This window comes from Pongo pygmaeus, chromosome 19 (assembly GCF_028885625.2).
Source record: "Pongo pygmaeus isolate AG05252 chromosome 19, NHGRI_mPonPyg2-v2.0_pri, whole genome shotgun sequence".
In the NCBI taxonomy this organism is placed as follows: Eukaryota; Metazoa; Chordata; class Mammalia; order Primates; family Hominidae; genus Pongo; species Pongo pygmaeus.
In genome coordinates this window covers 288,468-305,371 of record NC_072392.2, presented here as the reverse complement: position 1 = coordinate 305,371, position 16,904 = coordinate 288,468, and the positions used below count along the sequence as shown (strand labels likewise).

General features: G+C 53.7%; 1 protein-coding gene across 1 annotated transcript; it reads left to right on the top strand.

Annotated features, from left to right (window-relative positions):
* Positions 1-4,908: 4,908 nt before the first annotated feature.
* Positions 4,909-15,055, top strand: RFLNB (refilin B). Its single transcript, XM_054458600.2, has 3 exons — positions 4,909-5,251; positions 9,117-9,220; positions 11,572-15,055. Exons 1-3 carry the CDS (start codon positions 5,036-5,038, stop codon positions 11,900-11,902), a joined length of 651 nt encoding a protein of 216 aa, XP_054314575.1. The 5' UTR covers positions 4,909-5,035; the 3' UTR covers positions 11,903-15,055.
* The last annotated feature ends 1,849 nt before the right edge of the window (positions 15,056-16,904 follow it).

The following is a 16,904-nucleotide window of genomic DNA, read 5'->3' as shown; positions in this document are numbered from 1 at the left end:
AGGAGTTCAAGACCAGCCTGGGCAAGATGGTAAGACCCTGTCTCTACAAAAATAGAAATAAATGTTAAAAAAATTATAAATTATGAGAATAGAGCAATAATAATATAAACATAAATTATAAAAATAGAGCTTTACAGCTGGGTGTGGGGGTGCACTCCAGTGGTCCCAGCGACTCAGCTTTAGAGCTGGGTGTGGGGGTGCACTCCAGTGGTCCCAGCAATTCAGGAGGCAGAAGTGGGAGGGTTGCTAGAGCCCAGGAGTTCAAGGCTGCCATGAGCTATGATTGTGCCACTGCACTCCAGCCTGTGTGACAGAGGGAGACCCTGTCTCTATTAAAAAACAAACAAACAACAACAACAAAAAAAAAAATGTAGAGATGAGGACTCACTATGTTGCCCAGGCTGGTCTGAAACTTCTGGGATCAAGCAATCCCCACCCCTCGGCTTCCCAAAGCGCTGAGATGACAGGTGTGAGCCACCATGCCCGGCTGTAAAGTTCTGTTTTTCCAAAAGCATTTTGGTTGGCAGGTGTATATGAAGGAAAGAGAAGACCTGGTTCAACAGCAGGCAAATCCACACATCATGAGCCACAGAACAGCCCAAGACCTGGGGGCTGGGAGTGGGACGGTGTCGGGCACAGGGCACGAGCCAGCATGCGGGGCCTGGGGTGTGTTTAATCCACTGTCTGGCGGTGCTTACTGAAGACAAGCTGTTCTGAAACAGTACGCAGCAGCGGTGTGGGGGTCCTGCCCTCTTCCTGTCTGACTTAACTCCCATTTGGGCAGCGGCTTAATTTAGTGCAGAAAAAACAAAAACTCAGGACTGGCATTCATGGTGAGGCAGCTTTTGTTTCTCAGACCCTGCCGGGAGAGGCCTCAGGCCAGAAGCCGAGTCCTCTGAGGACACCGCATCTCCGTGACCCAGGTGAGGGACTGACGGCCCCGCTCTGGAAGGACGGCTTTGAGAAGAGACCTGTCTTGCGCAAGCCCCTGGTCTCCTGGGTCTTGCTTGTTTTGTCTGACTCGCCCCTGATTTCTAGGTGCACCCCAGCTATTATTCAAAAGCAGGCCTGTCTTCAGAGCTGGAAAAGGTAGAATGGGCTGCCTTTCCCAGGGTTTGCTTTGAGTTTCTTTAAGCAATGTCCTTTGGAAAACATCTAGATAAGACACAGGATGATGATGGGCCCAGTAGCAAGGCCCTTCTGAAAATCCAAAGCAGATTAGCTGTGTGGACTCACTGCTCAGGACTATGGAAACGCTCCTGACTTCCAGGGGCTGAGCCGCGTGGCTCTTACGTAAGGACAAAGAAAATCGCCTTCTCTCCCACCTGGAAAGGACTCTTGGGCAGGTTGGAATACCAGGAGTTCAAGGAGAAGCCTCGGCCAGGCCACGGGTGCTCCCTGGGTTCCCCTCATGTCGCTTCCAGTCGGCTTAGGCTTCTCTTTGAGCTCTTTAAAGACAGGGGCACGATCTTGCCTCACGGCAACCTCTACCTCCCGGGTTCAAGCGACTCTCCTGCCTCAGCCTCCAGAGTAGCTGGGATTACAGGTGCGCGCCACCACGCCTGGCTAATTTTTGTATTTTTAGTAGAGACGGGGTTTCACCATGTTGGCCAGGCTGGTCTCGAACTCCGGACCTCAGGTGATCCACCTGCCTCGGCCTCCCAAAGTGCTGGGATGACAGGTGTGAGCCACCACGCCTGGCCCCATCCTCAGTGTAATCGATTGGCTGAACAGAACTCTGGGAGCCATGGGGGGTGTCAGTGTTTGGTGCAGCTTATTGGTGGGGTGGCAACTGAACGGTTTGGGGTAATCTGCATATGGGACCGGGGTCTCCACCTTAGCTTCTCCATCAGTGTCAGTCCCGGGGCTGGATTCTCTCCAAGCCCCTCTGATTTCTTGTGTGTGTCAGTGCTGAGCATATCTGTAAATCTGTAAAGGAGGAGGGCCGGGTGCAGTGGCTCACTCCTGTAATCCCAGCACTTTGGGAGGCCAAGTGGGGGGATAGATCGCTTGAGGTCAGGAGTTCAAGACCAGCTTGGCCAACATGGCAAAACCTCGTCTCTACAAAAAATACAAAAAAGCCAGGTGGGGTGGTACACCCTGTAGTCCCAGCTGCTGGGGAGGCTGAGGCAGAAGAATCACTTGAATCCAGGAGTTCAACCCAGATTGAAGGAGGCAGAGGTTGCAGTGAGCCAAGATCGCACCACTGCACTCCAGCCTGGGTGACAGAGTGAGACTCTGTCTAAAAAAAAAAAAAAGCTAGTGGCTCACACCTGTAATCCCACCACTTTGGGAGGCCGAGGTGGGCGGATCACGATGTCAGGAGATCGAAACCATCCTGGCTAACACAGTGAAACCCCGTCTCCACTAAAAATACAAAAAATCAGCCGGGCGTGGTGGTGGGCACCTGTAATCCCAGCTACTTGGGAGGCTGAGGCAGGAGAATGACGTGAACCCGGGAGGTGGAGCTTGCAGTGAGCCAAGCTCGCGCCACTGCACTCCAGCCTGGGCGACAGAGGGAGACTCGGTCTCAAAACAAAACAAAACAAAACAAAAACAAAAAACAAAAGGAGGCCACACTGGGTGACAGGAACCTCTCCTCAGTGCCAGGGTGGCACCTTGGCAAGTCCTTTAAGTAGATCTGGCTTCCTGAACCCAGAGGACAACCTCAGGACCACCATCTTCCCGGACGCCTTTCTGTCTGACCAGGCTTTCATGCTTGGCCGGCAAATTCCCTCCAGTGAGTCCAGGCCTCCCACTGCCAACAAACCATCTTTCTACAACCCCAGAAAGCACTGAGACTCCTCTGATGCCACCTGGGCTGTGCAGATGGTGGGATCCAAAGGGGTAGGAGGTACAGCTGTGTCCCTGCATCAGAGGCCTGTGAACTGGAGTGACTCCATCTTGAAGAGGAGCTGGGTAAAATGAGGCTGAGACCTACAGGGCTGCATTCCCAGATGGTGAAGGCATTCTAAGTCACGGGATAAGATATGAGGTCAGTACAAGATACAGGTCAGAAAGACCTTGCTGATAAAACAGGCCGCAGTAAAGAAACCGGCCAAAACCCACCCAAACCAAGATGGCCACGAGAGTGACCTCTGGTGGTCCTCATTGCTACACTCCCACCAGCGCCGTGGGAGTTTACAAATGCCGTGGCAACCATAAGTTACCTTATGGTCTAAAACGGGAGGTCTAAAAACGGGAGGCATCAGTAGCCCACCCCTTGTTTAGCATATCCTCAAGAAATAACCATAAAAATGGGCAACTAGCAGCCCTCGGAGCTGCAGTAAGGAGTAGGCATTCTTTTGTTCCCTTACTTTCCTAATAAACTTGCTTTCACTGTATGGACTCGCCCTGAATTCTTTCTTGCACAAGATCCAAGAATCCTCTCTGGGGGTCTGGATCGGGCCCCTTCCCGGTAACACTTGCAATACCGTTTGGCCAGGACTGTGCACTGTGGATTTTGCAGTCTCTTCCCGCAGACCCTGAATGAATGAACCACCTCCCAGCACACAGGCGTGTGCCAGGTTTTACCTTCTGTGGAGGGATGATGCCGACTTTCTGTTCGCAGCAAGCTGTCTCGGATCAGCTGTGTGACTTGGGGCAAGTGAAATCCCTCTCTGTTTCCTTACATGACAGTGACAGGTAAGGGAGGTAAGAGGACTAAACTTGGCCAGCGGGTCTCTAAGATCTACCTGCTCTAAGTATCTGAGTTTAACAGGTCTGGCCCAAGCAGGACAAATATCCTTTATCTTTACAAGGATGTGCCCTGGGCTGCCGCCGTCTCAGCCAGGGACGTCCAGGGTGTGACTCCTCTTCTGAGCTGTCCTGTAGGTCTGGGTGAGGCTCCAGCTCCAGGCCCTCGGCTGAATACCCATCAGAACCCCCAGGGGAGGGCTGCTGGTGGAGTGGGGACTCTGCACTTTCTGCTGACCTCGGAGACCCGTGAGAAACAGCCCAGTTCTACACCCCGCAGCTACGGAGACGAGTTCCCACTCAGGATAAGGCTTCATTGTCAGACCCAAGGGGTGGGGAGAAGTGCTGTCTGTTTTTCGGAAGGGATTCTCCTGGGGGTGGGGTGGGCAGAACGGTTAGCCCCGGTGAGGGAAAAGCTGCGGCCCCCACTGGGCGGCCGGTGGCCCTAGTCCACCTGCTGAGGCCCAGTCCACCTGCTGAGCCTGTCCACGAGCCTGCGCCAGCCGCAGAGGGCTCTGCCCTGCGTGTCCTGTGTGGCCACAGCCTGTCCAGCTGAGCACCAGGGGTGACCCGCGCCTGCGGAGCCCCCGAGGACAAGTCTTTCCTCCGGGACGGGCAGGAGCGCCAGAGCCCGCCTTCCTGGGCCAACGGGCGGCTGCGGCCATACGAAGCGCATTCACTATTAATAATTTCCAGTTGTTTGCTCGCTGGCTTCGCCCGGCTCCCCAGGCCTCTGCGGGATGGGATCCTGCTCCGTCTGGCTCCCCCGACCGCCAGGTCGGAAGCTGTTAGCGCCTCCCGGGTCCCGCTGGGACAGGGCGAGGGGTCAACGCGCCCCCAGGGCCCCGGCGAGAGCGGGTCCCCGCGTCCACCTGTAGCGCGCTGGGGGCCAGACCGGGCTGGGGGGCCTTTGGCGCTCGGTGCCTCCAGCGGGCGGGGATCGGCCTCGGGGGGCGGGGCCGGGAGCCAGAGGGCGGGGCAGGAGGGCGGGAAGGGGGCGGGCCCGGAGGGCGGGAAGGGGCGGGCCCGGAGGGCGGGGCGGGGCCGAGGCCGGACCTGGGGCGGGGAAGGGGCGGGGCAGGAGGGCGGGGCGGGGCCGAGGCCGGGCCTGGGGCGGGGAAGGGGCGGGGCCGAGGCCGGGCCTGGGGCGGGGAAGGGGCGGGGAAGGGGCGGGGAAGGGGCGGGGCCGGGCCCGAGGCCGAGGCCGGGGAGGGCGGCGCGCGGGCGGCGGGGCAGGGAGGGAGGGCGGCCGGGCGGGCAGCGGCCCCGGCCCGCATCTGCGCCCCTCGCTGTCCCGCGACCCCGGCGCGGGTGCCTCGGGCCCCTCTCGCGCGCCGCCATGGTGGGCCGGCTGAGCCTGCAGGATGTGCCCGAGCTCGTGGACGCGAGGAAGAAGGGCGACGGCGTCCTGGACAGCCCGGACTCGGGGCTGCCCCCCAGCCCCAGCCCCAGCCACTGGGGGCTCGCGGCGGGCGGAGGCGGCGGAGGCGGCGGAGGGCGCGCGCCGGCACCGGGGGCGCTGGAGCCCGACGCGGCGGCGACCCCCGCGGCTCCGGTGAGTGGCCCCGCGCGGGCTCCTTCCCTCCAAGCGCCGCGGTTTCCGCTCCGGGACCCCCAGCGGCTCCTGCCCCCCGGGCGCGCTGTGTCGGGACGGGGCGGCCATCGCCGGGAGCCCGGGGCGGGAGCGCCGCGAGCCCGGCCAGCTGGAGCCGGTGGCTGGAAAGTTGTCATTGCCTGGGAGGCGCGGGAGCCCCGGGAGCGGCGAGCCGCCGTCTCCTCCCTTCGGGGTGGCGGCCCCGGGGCTGCCAGGCTGCGGGTCGGCCACATCCCTGCCTTTGCCGGGCGCGGGGGGCGCCTGGAGGGAACCCCGGCCCGCCCCGGACTCCGGCCCGACACCCCGCGGCTTTGGGCTCCCGCGGGGCCGCGCGCCTCCTCCCAGCCGGGCCCGGCATTGGGTGTGCCCCGGGCTCCCCATCCCAGGGCAGAGGGGCCAGAGCCTTCCTCGACCTTTAGAGAAAGGTCCCTCCCCAGCCTGCGGCCTCCCGGGGCCCCCTCTTGGCCTGAACCCCGGGAACCCGGTGCCTCCCATGACGGGTGGGTGGAAACTTTCACGGAGTCATCCTTTTACTTTACTTTAAAATGTTCATTTAAAGAAAAAACTCCACCTAATCTCTTGCCTCGGGAGTGGCTCAGATGTTGGCGTTTGCTGCCTCTACTTAGAACTCTGGGGAAGCCACATCCTGCCCGCAGTCTCCGAAAAGCTGGAGCGGGGACTTCCAGCCCCTCCCCCGGGTGAAGTCGGCGGCCGCTGCTGTCCCTAGGGATCCCCACGAGAGATTCCTGGGGACCCCCACGGGAGCCCCGGCGGTGCTGGTGGTCTCGCCCCTCCCACTCTGTCTCTCGGTGGGCATCAGGGCAGTTTCCTCATTGCCATCGCAAGGCGGGGCTGGCTTCAGCTTGGCCTTGAGTGCCCTCCCGTCCGGCCCCATCTGGCCTCGTCGTCCACCTGCCCTGGCCACAGGCCGGACGCATACACCACACCAGCGTTTCTGCTGCCGCCCTCCACCCGCATGCCCAGGGCCTCTTACCTCTCCCAGGAGGCGTCCTGCTGGCCCCTCAATGCCCAGCTCATGTCTCCTCCTCTGGGAGGCCTTCCTTGATGCTTCCCAGGGGCCAGAGTCCACGGCTGCATCCCCATTCCTGTGGCCCCTCGTTGGTGTGTCTGTTACGACCTCCGCTGCCTCGCATCACCCCAGCCCCAGCCTGGAGCGAGGGCCGTGCTCAGGGAGGGTCTGTCGGGTGGGCAGGGATGGAAGAGCAGAGAGGGCGACAGAACCGAGTGCTCCTGCCGATGCCTGGAGGAAGGCGGTGGGGGGTTCAGAGATCACCCGCCTTCTCATGGGGACACCTGGGAGGTGCCCCCTTCTGTTGGGCAGGGTCTGGCAGCCAGAGAGTGGGGGCAGAGCAGGGCCCACTGTCACTATGTGGGGGCTGTTTGCAGAAGCCAATGCCCACACCTTATGTGCCCTCCCCCCCCACACACCTTATGTGCCCCAACACACACACACTTTATGTGCCCCCAACACACACACACACCTTATGTACCCCCCCAACACACACACACTCCTTATGTACCCTCCACCCAATACAAACACACACACACCTTATGTACCCCCAACACACACACACACACCCCTTATGTACCCTCCCCCAACACACACACACACCTTATGTACCCCCCAACACACACACACACCCCTTATGTACCCTCCCCCAACACACATACACCTTATATACCCCCCAACACACACACCTTATGTACCCCCCCAACACACACACACCCCTTATGTACCCTCCCCCCAACACAAACACACACACCCCTTATGGACCCTCCCCTGCCACACACACACACACAACTCACTGACCTTGGCTCCCACCCACCGCCCCTCCTCTAGTCTGGCCTTGCTAAACCCCCACCCATGTCCAGGACCTGGACCCTCAGGGCCCTCTGCGTCTCTGTTCTGGTCCCCTTTGGCTTTCACATTTCCACCCCATGCCCCCACTTGACACACCTTGTCCTGGTCTCAGGATAAAGGTCTCAGAGCCAACCTTCTAGAAACGTTTGCCTCCTTCTCTGTCCTGGGAGATGTCGGGGTGGGGCTGCCAACTCCACACCCTGGCGCAAATGTACATCCTTCTCTCAAATTAGGCAAAGAAAATGATAGATCCCAAGTAAACCAGGGAACATAAAGGGCTTCCGAGTTCAGACTCTGCACCGTGTTTATCTTTGCACACTTAACACAAAAGCCCTGATCCTGCAAATTGGGTGAAAACTAGCCCCGTGTCTAGGATGTAACTGCCTTCTAGTGAGCCTTCTTGGTTAATCAGAACGTCCCATGCAATGGCCAGGCTGGGAGTACTGCTGTGCTCTGGTTCACTGAGTATTCTGGATAGCGGAGGGTGACAGGAAGAACATTTGGTGTCCATCTCTCTCTTTTTTTTTTTTTTTGACACAGAGTCCCACTCTGTCACCCAGGCTGGAGTGCAGTGGCACGATTTCGGCTCCCTGCAACCTCTGTCTCCTGGGTTCAAGCGATTCTCGTGCCTCAGCCTCCCTAGTAGCTGGGACTTCAGGCACACAGCACCACGCCTGGCTCATTTTTGTATTTTTAGTAGAGACGGGGTTTCGCCATGTTGGCCAGGCTGGTGTTGAACTCCCGACCTCGGGTGAGCCACCTGCCTTGGCCTCCCAAAGTGCTGGGATTACAGGTGTGAGCCACCGTGCCCGGCCTGGTGTCCATCTTACCAATGAAAGTTTTTTCTTTAAAGACAGAGTTTCTTGTTCTGCCCGCTCTGTCGCCCAGACTGGAGTGTAGTGGCAATCTCAGCTCATTGCAGCCTCAACCTCCCAGGCTCAAACGAGTCTCCTGAGTAGCTGGGACTACAGGCGTGTACCACCACACCCAGCTAATTGTTGTATTTTTTGTAGAGATGGGGTCTTGCCATGTTGTCCAGGCTGGTCTCAAACTCCTGGGCGCAAGGGATCCTCCCACCTCCACCTCCCAAATTGCTGGGATTACAGGTGTGAGCCACTGCGCTTGGCCAGATTGAATCTTTAGTTAGAAAACAAAAAATTCCCTGGTAGCATATTTTTTGTTTTGACCTTTTCTAGAGTGTTGCTGAGACGACGACAGAGGGAGCACTACAGAATGGAGGATTCGGGTGAGGTGAGCCTCGGCTCACCAGGGTTTCTCACCGCAGGGTGGGGGGTGGCAATCTGGCTTGAGTTTGTTTCCTCTTTGCAGCTTTTCACACAACCTTAGCAGTGAAGGGGGGCGTCCACTTTGCTGTGCTGATAAGGTCACAGGGCATGTGATGTGACTCCTCTGAGGACACACGACACGGTCGTGGTCAACCTGGGATTTGAACCCAGACCTCTCGGCTCCCTGTCCAGCGTTTCTCTGGTGTGCCCAGCACGGGGGACACAGATCCCAGTAGGGCCCATCAGCTGGAGGCTCAGAGCCACAGCCTTCTGTGGGCAATGCTTAGAAATGGCCTGTGGGGGCCGGGTGTGGTGGCGCATGCCTGTAATCCCAGCACTTTGGGAGGCTGAGGCGGGCGGATCACCTGAGGTCGGGAGTTCAAGACCAGCCTGGCCAACATGACGAAACCCCCTCTCTACTAAAAATACAAAAAAAATTGGCCAAGCGTGGTGGCACATGCCTGTAATTCCACTCACTCAGGAGGCTGGGGCAGGAGAATTGCTTGAACCTGGGAGGCAGAGGTTGCAGTGAGCTGAGATTGTGCCATTGCACTCCAGCCTAGGTAACAGAGCAAGACTCTGTCTCAAAAAAAAAAAAAAAGAAAAGAAAAGAAACGACCCGTAAGAGCTCTAACTGCATTCTTCTCTGTCCTTGAAGAGTCCAGCGTCTGTCCCCCTGACTCCCGGCTGTGCGCTGAGGCTGTGTCCCCTGTCCTTTGGCGAAGGAGTGGAGTTTGACCCCTTACCACCAAAGGAAGTAAGGTAAATATAGCAGGCCCCAATTTTATTCTTTTTTTTTTTTTTAACAATTTTTATTTTTTATTCCAGATATTAATGCTTGTTGTCATAAAAAAAATTAGTTAATTGCAAAAGTATGACAAAGATGATTAATAGTTTGGTGGGTCCTCTTTCTGTTCCTGCATTCTAACCAATTAAATATATAGACATGCTTTTAAAATTAAAATAAAAATGAGATCATGTTATGTATAAAGTTCTGCATTTTCTTTTTGCACTTCATGTATCATGGCCGTCAGAAGGTTACAATTTTGTCAAATATTAATTCTTCTTTCCAGAACCTGCTGTCCCCTACTCCCTTACCTGCCAACCCCGTCTCTGAGGTCTTTTAACCTTGTCTCATAGTATAATTTCACTAGGCAAGCGCTGGTCTTCCTCTGGGGATTATCTCATCCAGGATTATCTGGGGGCAAAGATGCATTGAAAGGCTCAGGTAAAGATAGGTCTTTTTAGAGAAAGGAGTTTTACTTTTGGTACCTGGTGGTTTGATAGCTGGAGTTTCCGCTGCATTAACACAAAGGCCCCTTTGACGTGAAACAAAGACAAGTTTCATCAGTTGGGAGGTGAGCAGTTCAACCTTTGTTCCTGTAGAGCTTGTATTTTGAGCAAAATGGGGCCATGACTCCCACTAGCCTCTTAACTACTTGCCTAAGGAGGAGAGATGAAATTTCCATTCCACTCACAGAAAAGAATTCTGATTCTTACTCACCTGACCAGTGGGTAGGGGCTGGTTGGAGGCAGTGCTATTAGATGTGTCTGTATGTGACGCTCATACTCTTTTCAGTATCTACAAAGCTATAAGAATTCAGTAAAATGCATTAAAGCTTTGCTTCTGTAAGAAAACTAACTTCTGGGCCAGGCACGGTGGCTCACGCCTAGAATCCAGCATTCTGAGGGACTGAAGTAGGAGGCTGGCTGGAGCCCAGGAGTTCGAGACCAGCCTGGGCAACAACAGTGAAACCCTGTCTCTACAAAAAATACAAAAATTTCCTGGGAATGGTAGTGTATGCCTGTAGTCCCAGCTACTCAGGAGGCTGAGGTGGGAGGATCACTTGGGCCCAGGAGGTGGAGGCTGCGGTGAGCTGAGATCACCCCACTGCACCACTCCAGAGTGGGCGACAAAGCGAGACTCCGTTTCCAAAAGAAAAAAAAAAAGAAAGAAAGAAAAGAAAAGAAGAAAAGTAACTCCCAAAATTAAAAGAATGACTTGAAAAAATTAAGTGCCTGAGGAATATAGATGCTAATTTATCTTATGGAAATCAAGATGATAATTGGCTTTCGTTGATAAGTCAGATACCCAGATACGTAGGTTTAGGGAGGGTCCCCAAAAAGTATACCAAAAAGTGTTTGGTATAGCCAAACTTTCAGAACCAGCATTCAAGGTTTCTGGGTTCCTTTATCCTCTCATTAAAGAGCTGATAGGGTGGGTGCGGCGGCTCATGCCTGTACCCAGCACTCTGGGAGGCTGACGCAGGAGGGTTGCTCGAGCCCAGGAGTTTAGGACCAGCCTGGGCAACACAGGAAGGCCTCATCTCTACAAAGAATAAAAGATATGTTGTTTAAAAAAAAAAAAAAAAAAAAAAAAAGAGGCTAGGTGCAGTGGTTCATGTCTATAATCCCAGCGTTTTGGGAGGCCAAGGCAGGCAGATCACCTGAGGTTGGGAGTTCGAGATCAGCCTGGTCAACATGGTGAAACCCCGTCTCTACTAGAAATACAAAAATTAGCAGAGCGTGGTGGCGGGCGCCTGTAACCCCAGCTACTCAGGAGGCTGAGGCAGGAGAATCACTTGAACTCGGGAGGCAGAGGTTGCAGTGAGCTGAGATTGCACCACTGCACTCCAGCCTGGGGGTGACAGAGCGAGACTCCATCTCAAAAAAAAAAAAAAAAGGAAGAGGAAACGGAGGCTCAGAAGAGTGAAGTAACTTGGCTGAGGTCTGAAGTTTATGCGAGTGGGAGCGGGATCCAGGGGCTGCTGCCCGCAGTGGCTAACAGTGACTCGGGGTCAGCTTTGGAATCCTGCACCCCTGTATTTAAATCCCAGCTCCACTACTCAGTGGCGCTGTGAGCTTCACCTCTGCACCTCAGTTTCCTCCCTCAGGGTTGTTGGGGAGATTAAATTGGATCCCGTAAGTGAAGTACTTAGACGGGTACCTGGCACATAGTAAGTACTTTATAGACCCTGTGACCCTAGGCTGCTTCTCACCGGAGCAGCCACGTTTCTACCTGTGCACCCCACAAATGACTCATGGTCACAGTGGGGACCCCAAGCCCCCGGCTCAGAGGAGCGGCTTCACGCGGCCTTGTGTCTCCCGCCCAGGTACACCTCCTCGGTCAAGTACGACTCCGAGCGGCACTTCATCGACGACGTGCAGCTGCCCCTGGGCCTGGCGGTGGCCTCCTGCAGCCAGACGGTCACCTGCGTCCCCAATGGCACGTGGCGCAACTACAAGGCTGAGGTGCGCTTCGAGCCACGCCACAGGCCCACACGCTTCCTCAGCACCACCATCGTCTACCCCAAGTACCCCAAGACCGTCTACACCACCACCCTGGATTACAACTGCCGCAAGACGCTGAGGAGGTTTCTGTCCAGCGTGGAGCTCGAAGCCACGGAGCTCCTGGGCAGCGACGACCTCTCCGATGAATGCTGACCCAGCAGGCTGGGCTGGGGTCGGACTGGCTCTCCCGCTGTCCTGCCCCCGACTGCCCTGGCCAAGCTGGGCGACCTTACCCTTCATGTCATTCCAGCCCCAGAGGAGTCTAACCTAGAGATACCTCCAAGCCCGGCTGGGGGAAGAGAAAAAAAAAAAATCACTGCATCTCATAATTATTGAGATCTTTGTGTTGTAATTTTCAAGCTGTTTTTAGAGGGAATATATGTCCTGGTTTGCTGCTGTGTTGTGTCCCCAAAGTCTCAATCAGATGAGGCAACAAAAAGACCACCAGAACTGCAGGAAAGCAGCAACAGTCTGGGATAGGGAGCGGGGAGGAGAGCTCTCCCTCCACGGTCAGTTTGTCAGAAGAAGAGCATGGAAAAAGTGAGATTTAAGAAATTTCAGCCACGGGTGTCTTCACTGCGCAAAAGTGGTGCTAATTCAGTAAACAGCGACACCTGTGTGGGTTCAATCTGTGGAGAGTTGAGTTCCATTCCTTTGTTTTTAAATTTCCACCTCCATTTGTGTTTCCTGTTAACCTAAACTCTTGTAATTCTCTAAATCTTTTTTCATGATATCAAAAAAAAAAAAAAAAATCCCAAACCACAATTTAAGATGCCTTTTTTTAAAAAAAAGGTTCTCCGTGTTGCCACCTGCTTCGGGAAGGCCAGGCCGATGGGCGGCCGGGTTTGGGAGCAGCGGCTTTGGCTCTGATTGTTTCCTGACGGTCAGTTCCCAGCACAGGCTCTGAGAAAACGCCGCGAACCCTTGGTATCTGGTGACCGTCTCTGCAGGCTTCCATGAGTCTCCGATAGGTGTTTTGGGCTTTTGGAATACTTTCAGAATACTTTCCCATTTTTTCATAAGGCAAAACAGAGTGGAGGGCCTTTTTTGAGAGAAACAGCCTTCTTATTATGCTTGGAAAACACACGTGGGGAGTGGACACTCAGGACTGGAAGTGGTGGCCCTGACGAAGACCTGCGGCCACCCGGAGGAGGCAGACGCAGGTGATGACCTGGTTCATCATGAGAGGGGCCAGAGTTGACTCAGTCTTAGGATTTCGATGGCGTCAGAATTGCAGAGGGTTTCTGCCAGTGCCTTAGGTCCAATTCAAAAAGCAAGGAAGGCTGGGCGCGGTGGCTGGCGCCTGTAGTCTCAGCTACTTGGAAACTGAGGCAGGAGGACCTCTTGAGCCCAAGAATTCGAGACAGGCCTGGCAGCATAGTGAGCCTCCATCTCTAAAAAAAAGTGGCAGAAAAAAAAAGGCGAGGAGATCTGTGCCCACATCCCCCGACACCAGACAAGCTAAGGTACATTCAGAGTAGGGAATGATGTCAAAACCTGGCTGCCGTGGTGGCGCGCGTTCCTCTTACACCACCGTATGGGGGCAGGTGACAGTGAAATGAAATGTTCCCAAGGACCGTGTGAATTCAGCTGACGCAGCCCAGCAGTGGGGTGGACCAGGGTGCGGTGGCTTCAGCCCTGCCTCCCGCCACTCCATCCTCCCCTAACCCCTTCTTGGGACCTCCTGCCAGTCCCTGTGGCGTTTGAGTAAAGAAAGTGGCTGATGGTTTTACTTTTTTCTTCCAATATTGGAAAGAACAAGCTAGATATTTCCTTGGAATACATCCAAATTATTTCAAGTGCCTGAGGGTTACCGAGCACTGTGGGCTCAGCTCGGCTGTAGCTCCGGGTTTCTGCGGATGGCTTCCATCGTGTCGAAAGCTGAACTGAGCTCCGTAGTGCCCCGGAGCCACAGCGGCAGGTGCAGCGACAATTGCCGTCGTGTGCAGTCGCTGGAGGCCTGGAGAGCCACGTTGTCCTCTGCAGACAACGGCATCAGTGCCCTGTGGACAGAGCCTGCAGTCCACACCTGGTCTGAGCTTGCTGGGCTGAAGCCCAGCTGGGACCCGGTGAGGGGGCACCCTGGGACCCACAGTCTCCTCAGTCACGTGCAGAGCAAAAAATGCTTCCTGTGTTTGCAAGAGCAAGTGACGCAGCATTTATTCATAAAAATGGATTTTTCTGTCTGATTTCATGCTGTGGTAGTTTAAGTGGTCAATGTGATTTTTTTTTTTTTTGAGATGGAGTCTTGCTCTGTCACCCAGGCTGGAGTGCAGTGGTGTGATCTCGGCTCACTGCAACCTCCACCTCCCAGGCTCAAGCGATTCTCCTGCCTCAGCCTCCTGAGTAGCTGGGATTACAGGTGCGCACCACCACGCCCAGCTACTTTTTGTATTTTTAGTAGAGACGGGGCTTCACCATGTTGGTCAGGCTGGTCTCGAACGCCTGACCTTGTGATCCACCCGCCTTGGCCTCCCAATAATTTGTAAGTTATGTTAGCGGGATCCTCAAGGCCTTGCTCTGCCCCGTGGAGGCGCTTGCTTGGATGAGCTCAGGAAACAGCACCAGCTGCGTGGCAGGTGTGGGTGTTGCGTGGGAAGACGTGGCCTTTGAACACCTCTGTGTTCTCAGACGTCCTTAGGAGATTTTTTTTTTTTTTTGTCTTAGGGGGACTGTGTTAAGTTCAGACAAATCATGCTAGGTGTGGAGAGAGTCTGAAATACGTCAGTGAAGTAAGTAGCAGTGAGCGATTGTGAATGTGTAATGCAAATGGAAAACCGGGTTTTATTGTGTTAAGTTATTCACTAGGGAGCCAATTGTAGTTCTTTGTAATCCTCTTTCTCTCCAAACCTGCTTTGCTGAAAGTTGCAGAAAAGGAAGTGTGTGGAGAGAAACGGAACGCTTCAGGGTGGGTCAGAGGACGCCATCCACAGTGGATTCATGTTCGTTTGCAGGGCAGAAGCAGTGATTTTTAAGACCCACTGATTAAAAACAAACATTCCTAAGTGCCTCTGAGAGATGCTGTTTGTTAATTAAAAAGCTTTTTTCTCGGTCTCTTAAATTATGGCTTTCATGTAATAAGGATATTTTTAGTGAAAAGTAGTTTTCCTTTCAAATTACAGACCTTTTAAAAAAACTTAATTTGAGCGAGTACCTTTTCATTTGACACTTTTCCTGTTTCTAACCTTAGGAAACCAGAATAGCGTTTGGCAGACACGACGTTTTCAGTTTACCTTTGACACCTGCCCCACTCCATTTTGCTTTGTGACGTCTTCATTTAACAATAAATTATCTGAAAAAACAAAACTTAGAGAGATGCTTCTGTTTTTAAAGTAGAATTATGTTTGGTTAAGCAAAATGAGAAAAACAGCTCCTCATCTTGAGAAATTTTAAGTTGTGATTATATTTAACAGTATTAATCTGCAAGTACAAGATTTTCCGAGTGTGGCTGGGCACGGTGGCTCACACCTAAAATCCCAGCTCTTCACAAGGCCAAGGCTGGAGGATCGCTTGAGCCCAGGAGTTCGAGATCAGCCTTGGCAATGCAGTGTGACCCCATCGCTACAAAAATTAAAAATTAAAAAAGAAAGGGGCCAGGCGCCGTAGCTCCCTCCTGTAATCCCAGCACTTTGGGAGGCTGAGGCGGGCAGATCACCTGAGGTCAGGAGTCCGAGACCAACCTGACCAACCTGGTGAAACCCTGTCTCTACTAAAAAGACCAAAATTAGCCAGGTGTGGTGGGGCACACCTGTAATCCCAGCTACTTGGGAGGTTGAGGCAGGAGAATCACTTGATCCCGGGAGGTGGAGGTTGCAGTGAGCTGAGATCGCGCCATTGCACTCCAGCCTGGGTGATGGAGCGAGACTCCATCTCAAAAAATAAATTAAAAAAAATAAATAAATAAAAATAAATAATTTCTGTAGCTTGCTTCAGGGGAGAAAAGGGTGAGGGAAGGTCAGAGAGCCCTTCGCTTCTGCTGTTTTCTCAGTTTCCTTGAGCTTAAAATACACAGCAAGCGAAAGTACCGTATTTTGGGCAGCATTTCCTGCAGGCCATCCGTCCCTTTGGGCAAAGCAAAGAGAGAGTCAACAGGAAATATTGAAAATGGACGGAGGCCCCGTATTTCATTCAAGCATCCAATTCACGGCAAGGCTGTATGTGTATTTGTCTGTCTTTGAGTGATGACTGGGAAGTAATTATGTCCCAGAGATGCAGCTCCATCTTGGATGCTGATCTGCCCTATTGACTTCGGATTCACCCCAGCTTAGCGAATGCCTCTATTTTATCTATGTTATCTACGGTTCTTGGTATAGGAACATCTACTCAGCACAAAGCCTGCCCTGAGGCAGATTCACATAGCATTCCTGCCTTTCCCTGCGAGCGTCCCACACAATCCTTCCCTATGGTGGACGAGTCCTGGGTCTAGGGGTAACAGTGCAGGGATCCACCATCTCCCCTCGCTGCTGCCAGGGACCTCATGGCTTCTGCTCATGAGGCTCTATTAGATGTTTCTTTCTGTTTTGCTTTGTTTTATTGAGACAGGGTCTCCCTCTGTCTCCCAGGCTGGAGTGCAGTAGCACAATCATAGCTCACTGCTGCCCAAGAACCTCTGGGCACAAGTTATCTGCCCACCTCAGCCTCCCGAGTAGCTGGGACTACAAGCATGTGCCACCACACCAGGCTAATTTTTAAATTTTTTTTGTAGAGATGGGGTTTTGCCATATTGCCCAGGCTGGTTTTGAACTCCTGGGCTCAAGCAATCTTCCTGTCTTAGCCTCCCAAAGTTTTGGGATTACAAGTATAAGCCACTGTGCCCATCTTAAATGTTTCTTTCTGAGGAACTAAATCTGTCAGCCTCTTTCTTCCAGCTCTCAGCTTCCCTGAACCTTGAGGATAGGGTTGCACAGGCCTGCGCATTGCAAAACAAATGCAGAGTATCGTTTCTGTAATTTTTTTTCCAGTCCCCTTTTAATAGGAATGATGCCTGATTTGGCTGACCGGGAGAACAATGAGGGCTAATTTTGCCAATTAGGTTATATGGTGTAAATGTTCCATAAAATGAATTGGCTAATCAGCAGTTCCAAGGTTTTGAGGGAAAAATATTTAAAGCACCTAAGATTAAGGCTACAGGGATGTGTGGGTGTGGGCACACGCA

Coding starts and splice junctions, on each gene's coding strand:
- RFLNB (XM_054458600.2), top strand. CDS start 5,036: ATGGTGGGCCGGCTGAGCCTGCAGGATGTGCCCGAGCTCGTGGACGCG. Junction 5,252..9,116: donor CGGCGACCCCCGCGGCTCCG/GTGAGTGGCCCC, acceptor CTGTCCTTGAAG/AGTCCAGCGTCTGTCCCCCT. Junction 9,221..11,571: donor TTACCACCAAAGGAAGTAAG/GTAAATATAGCA, acceptor TCTCCCGCCCAG/GTACACCTCCTCGGTCAAGT.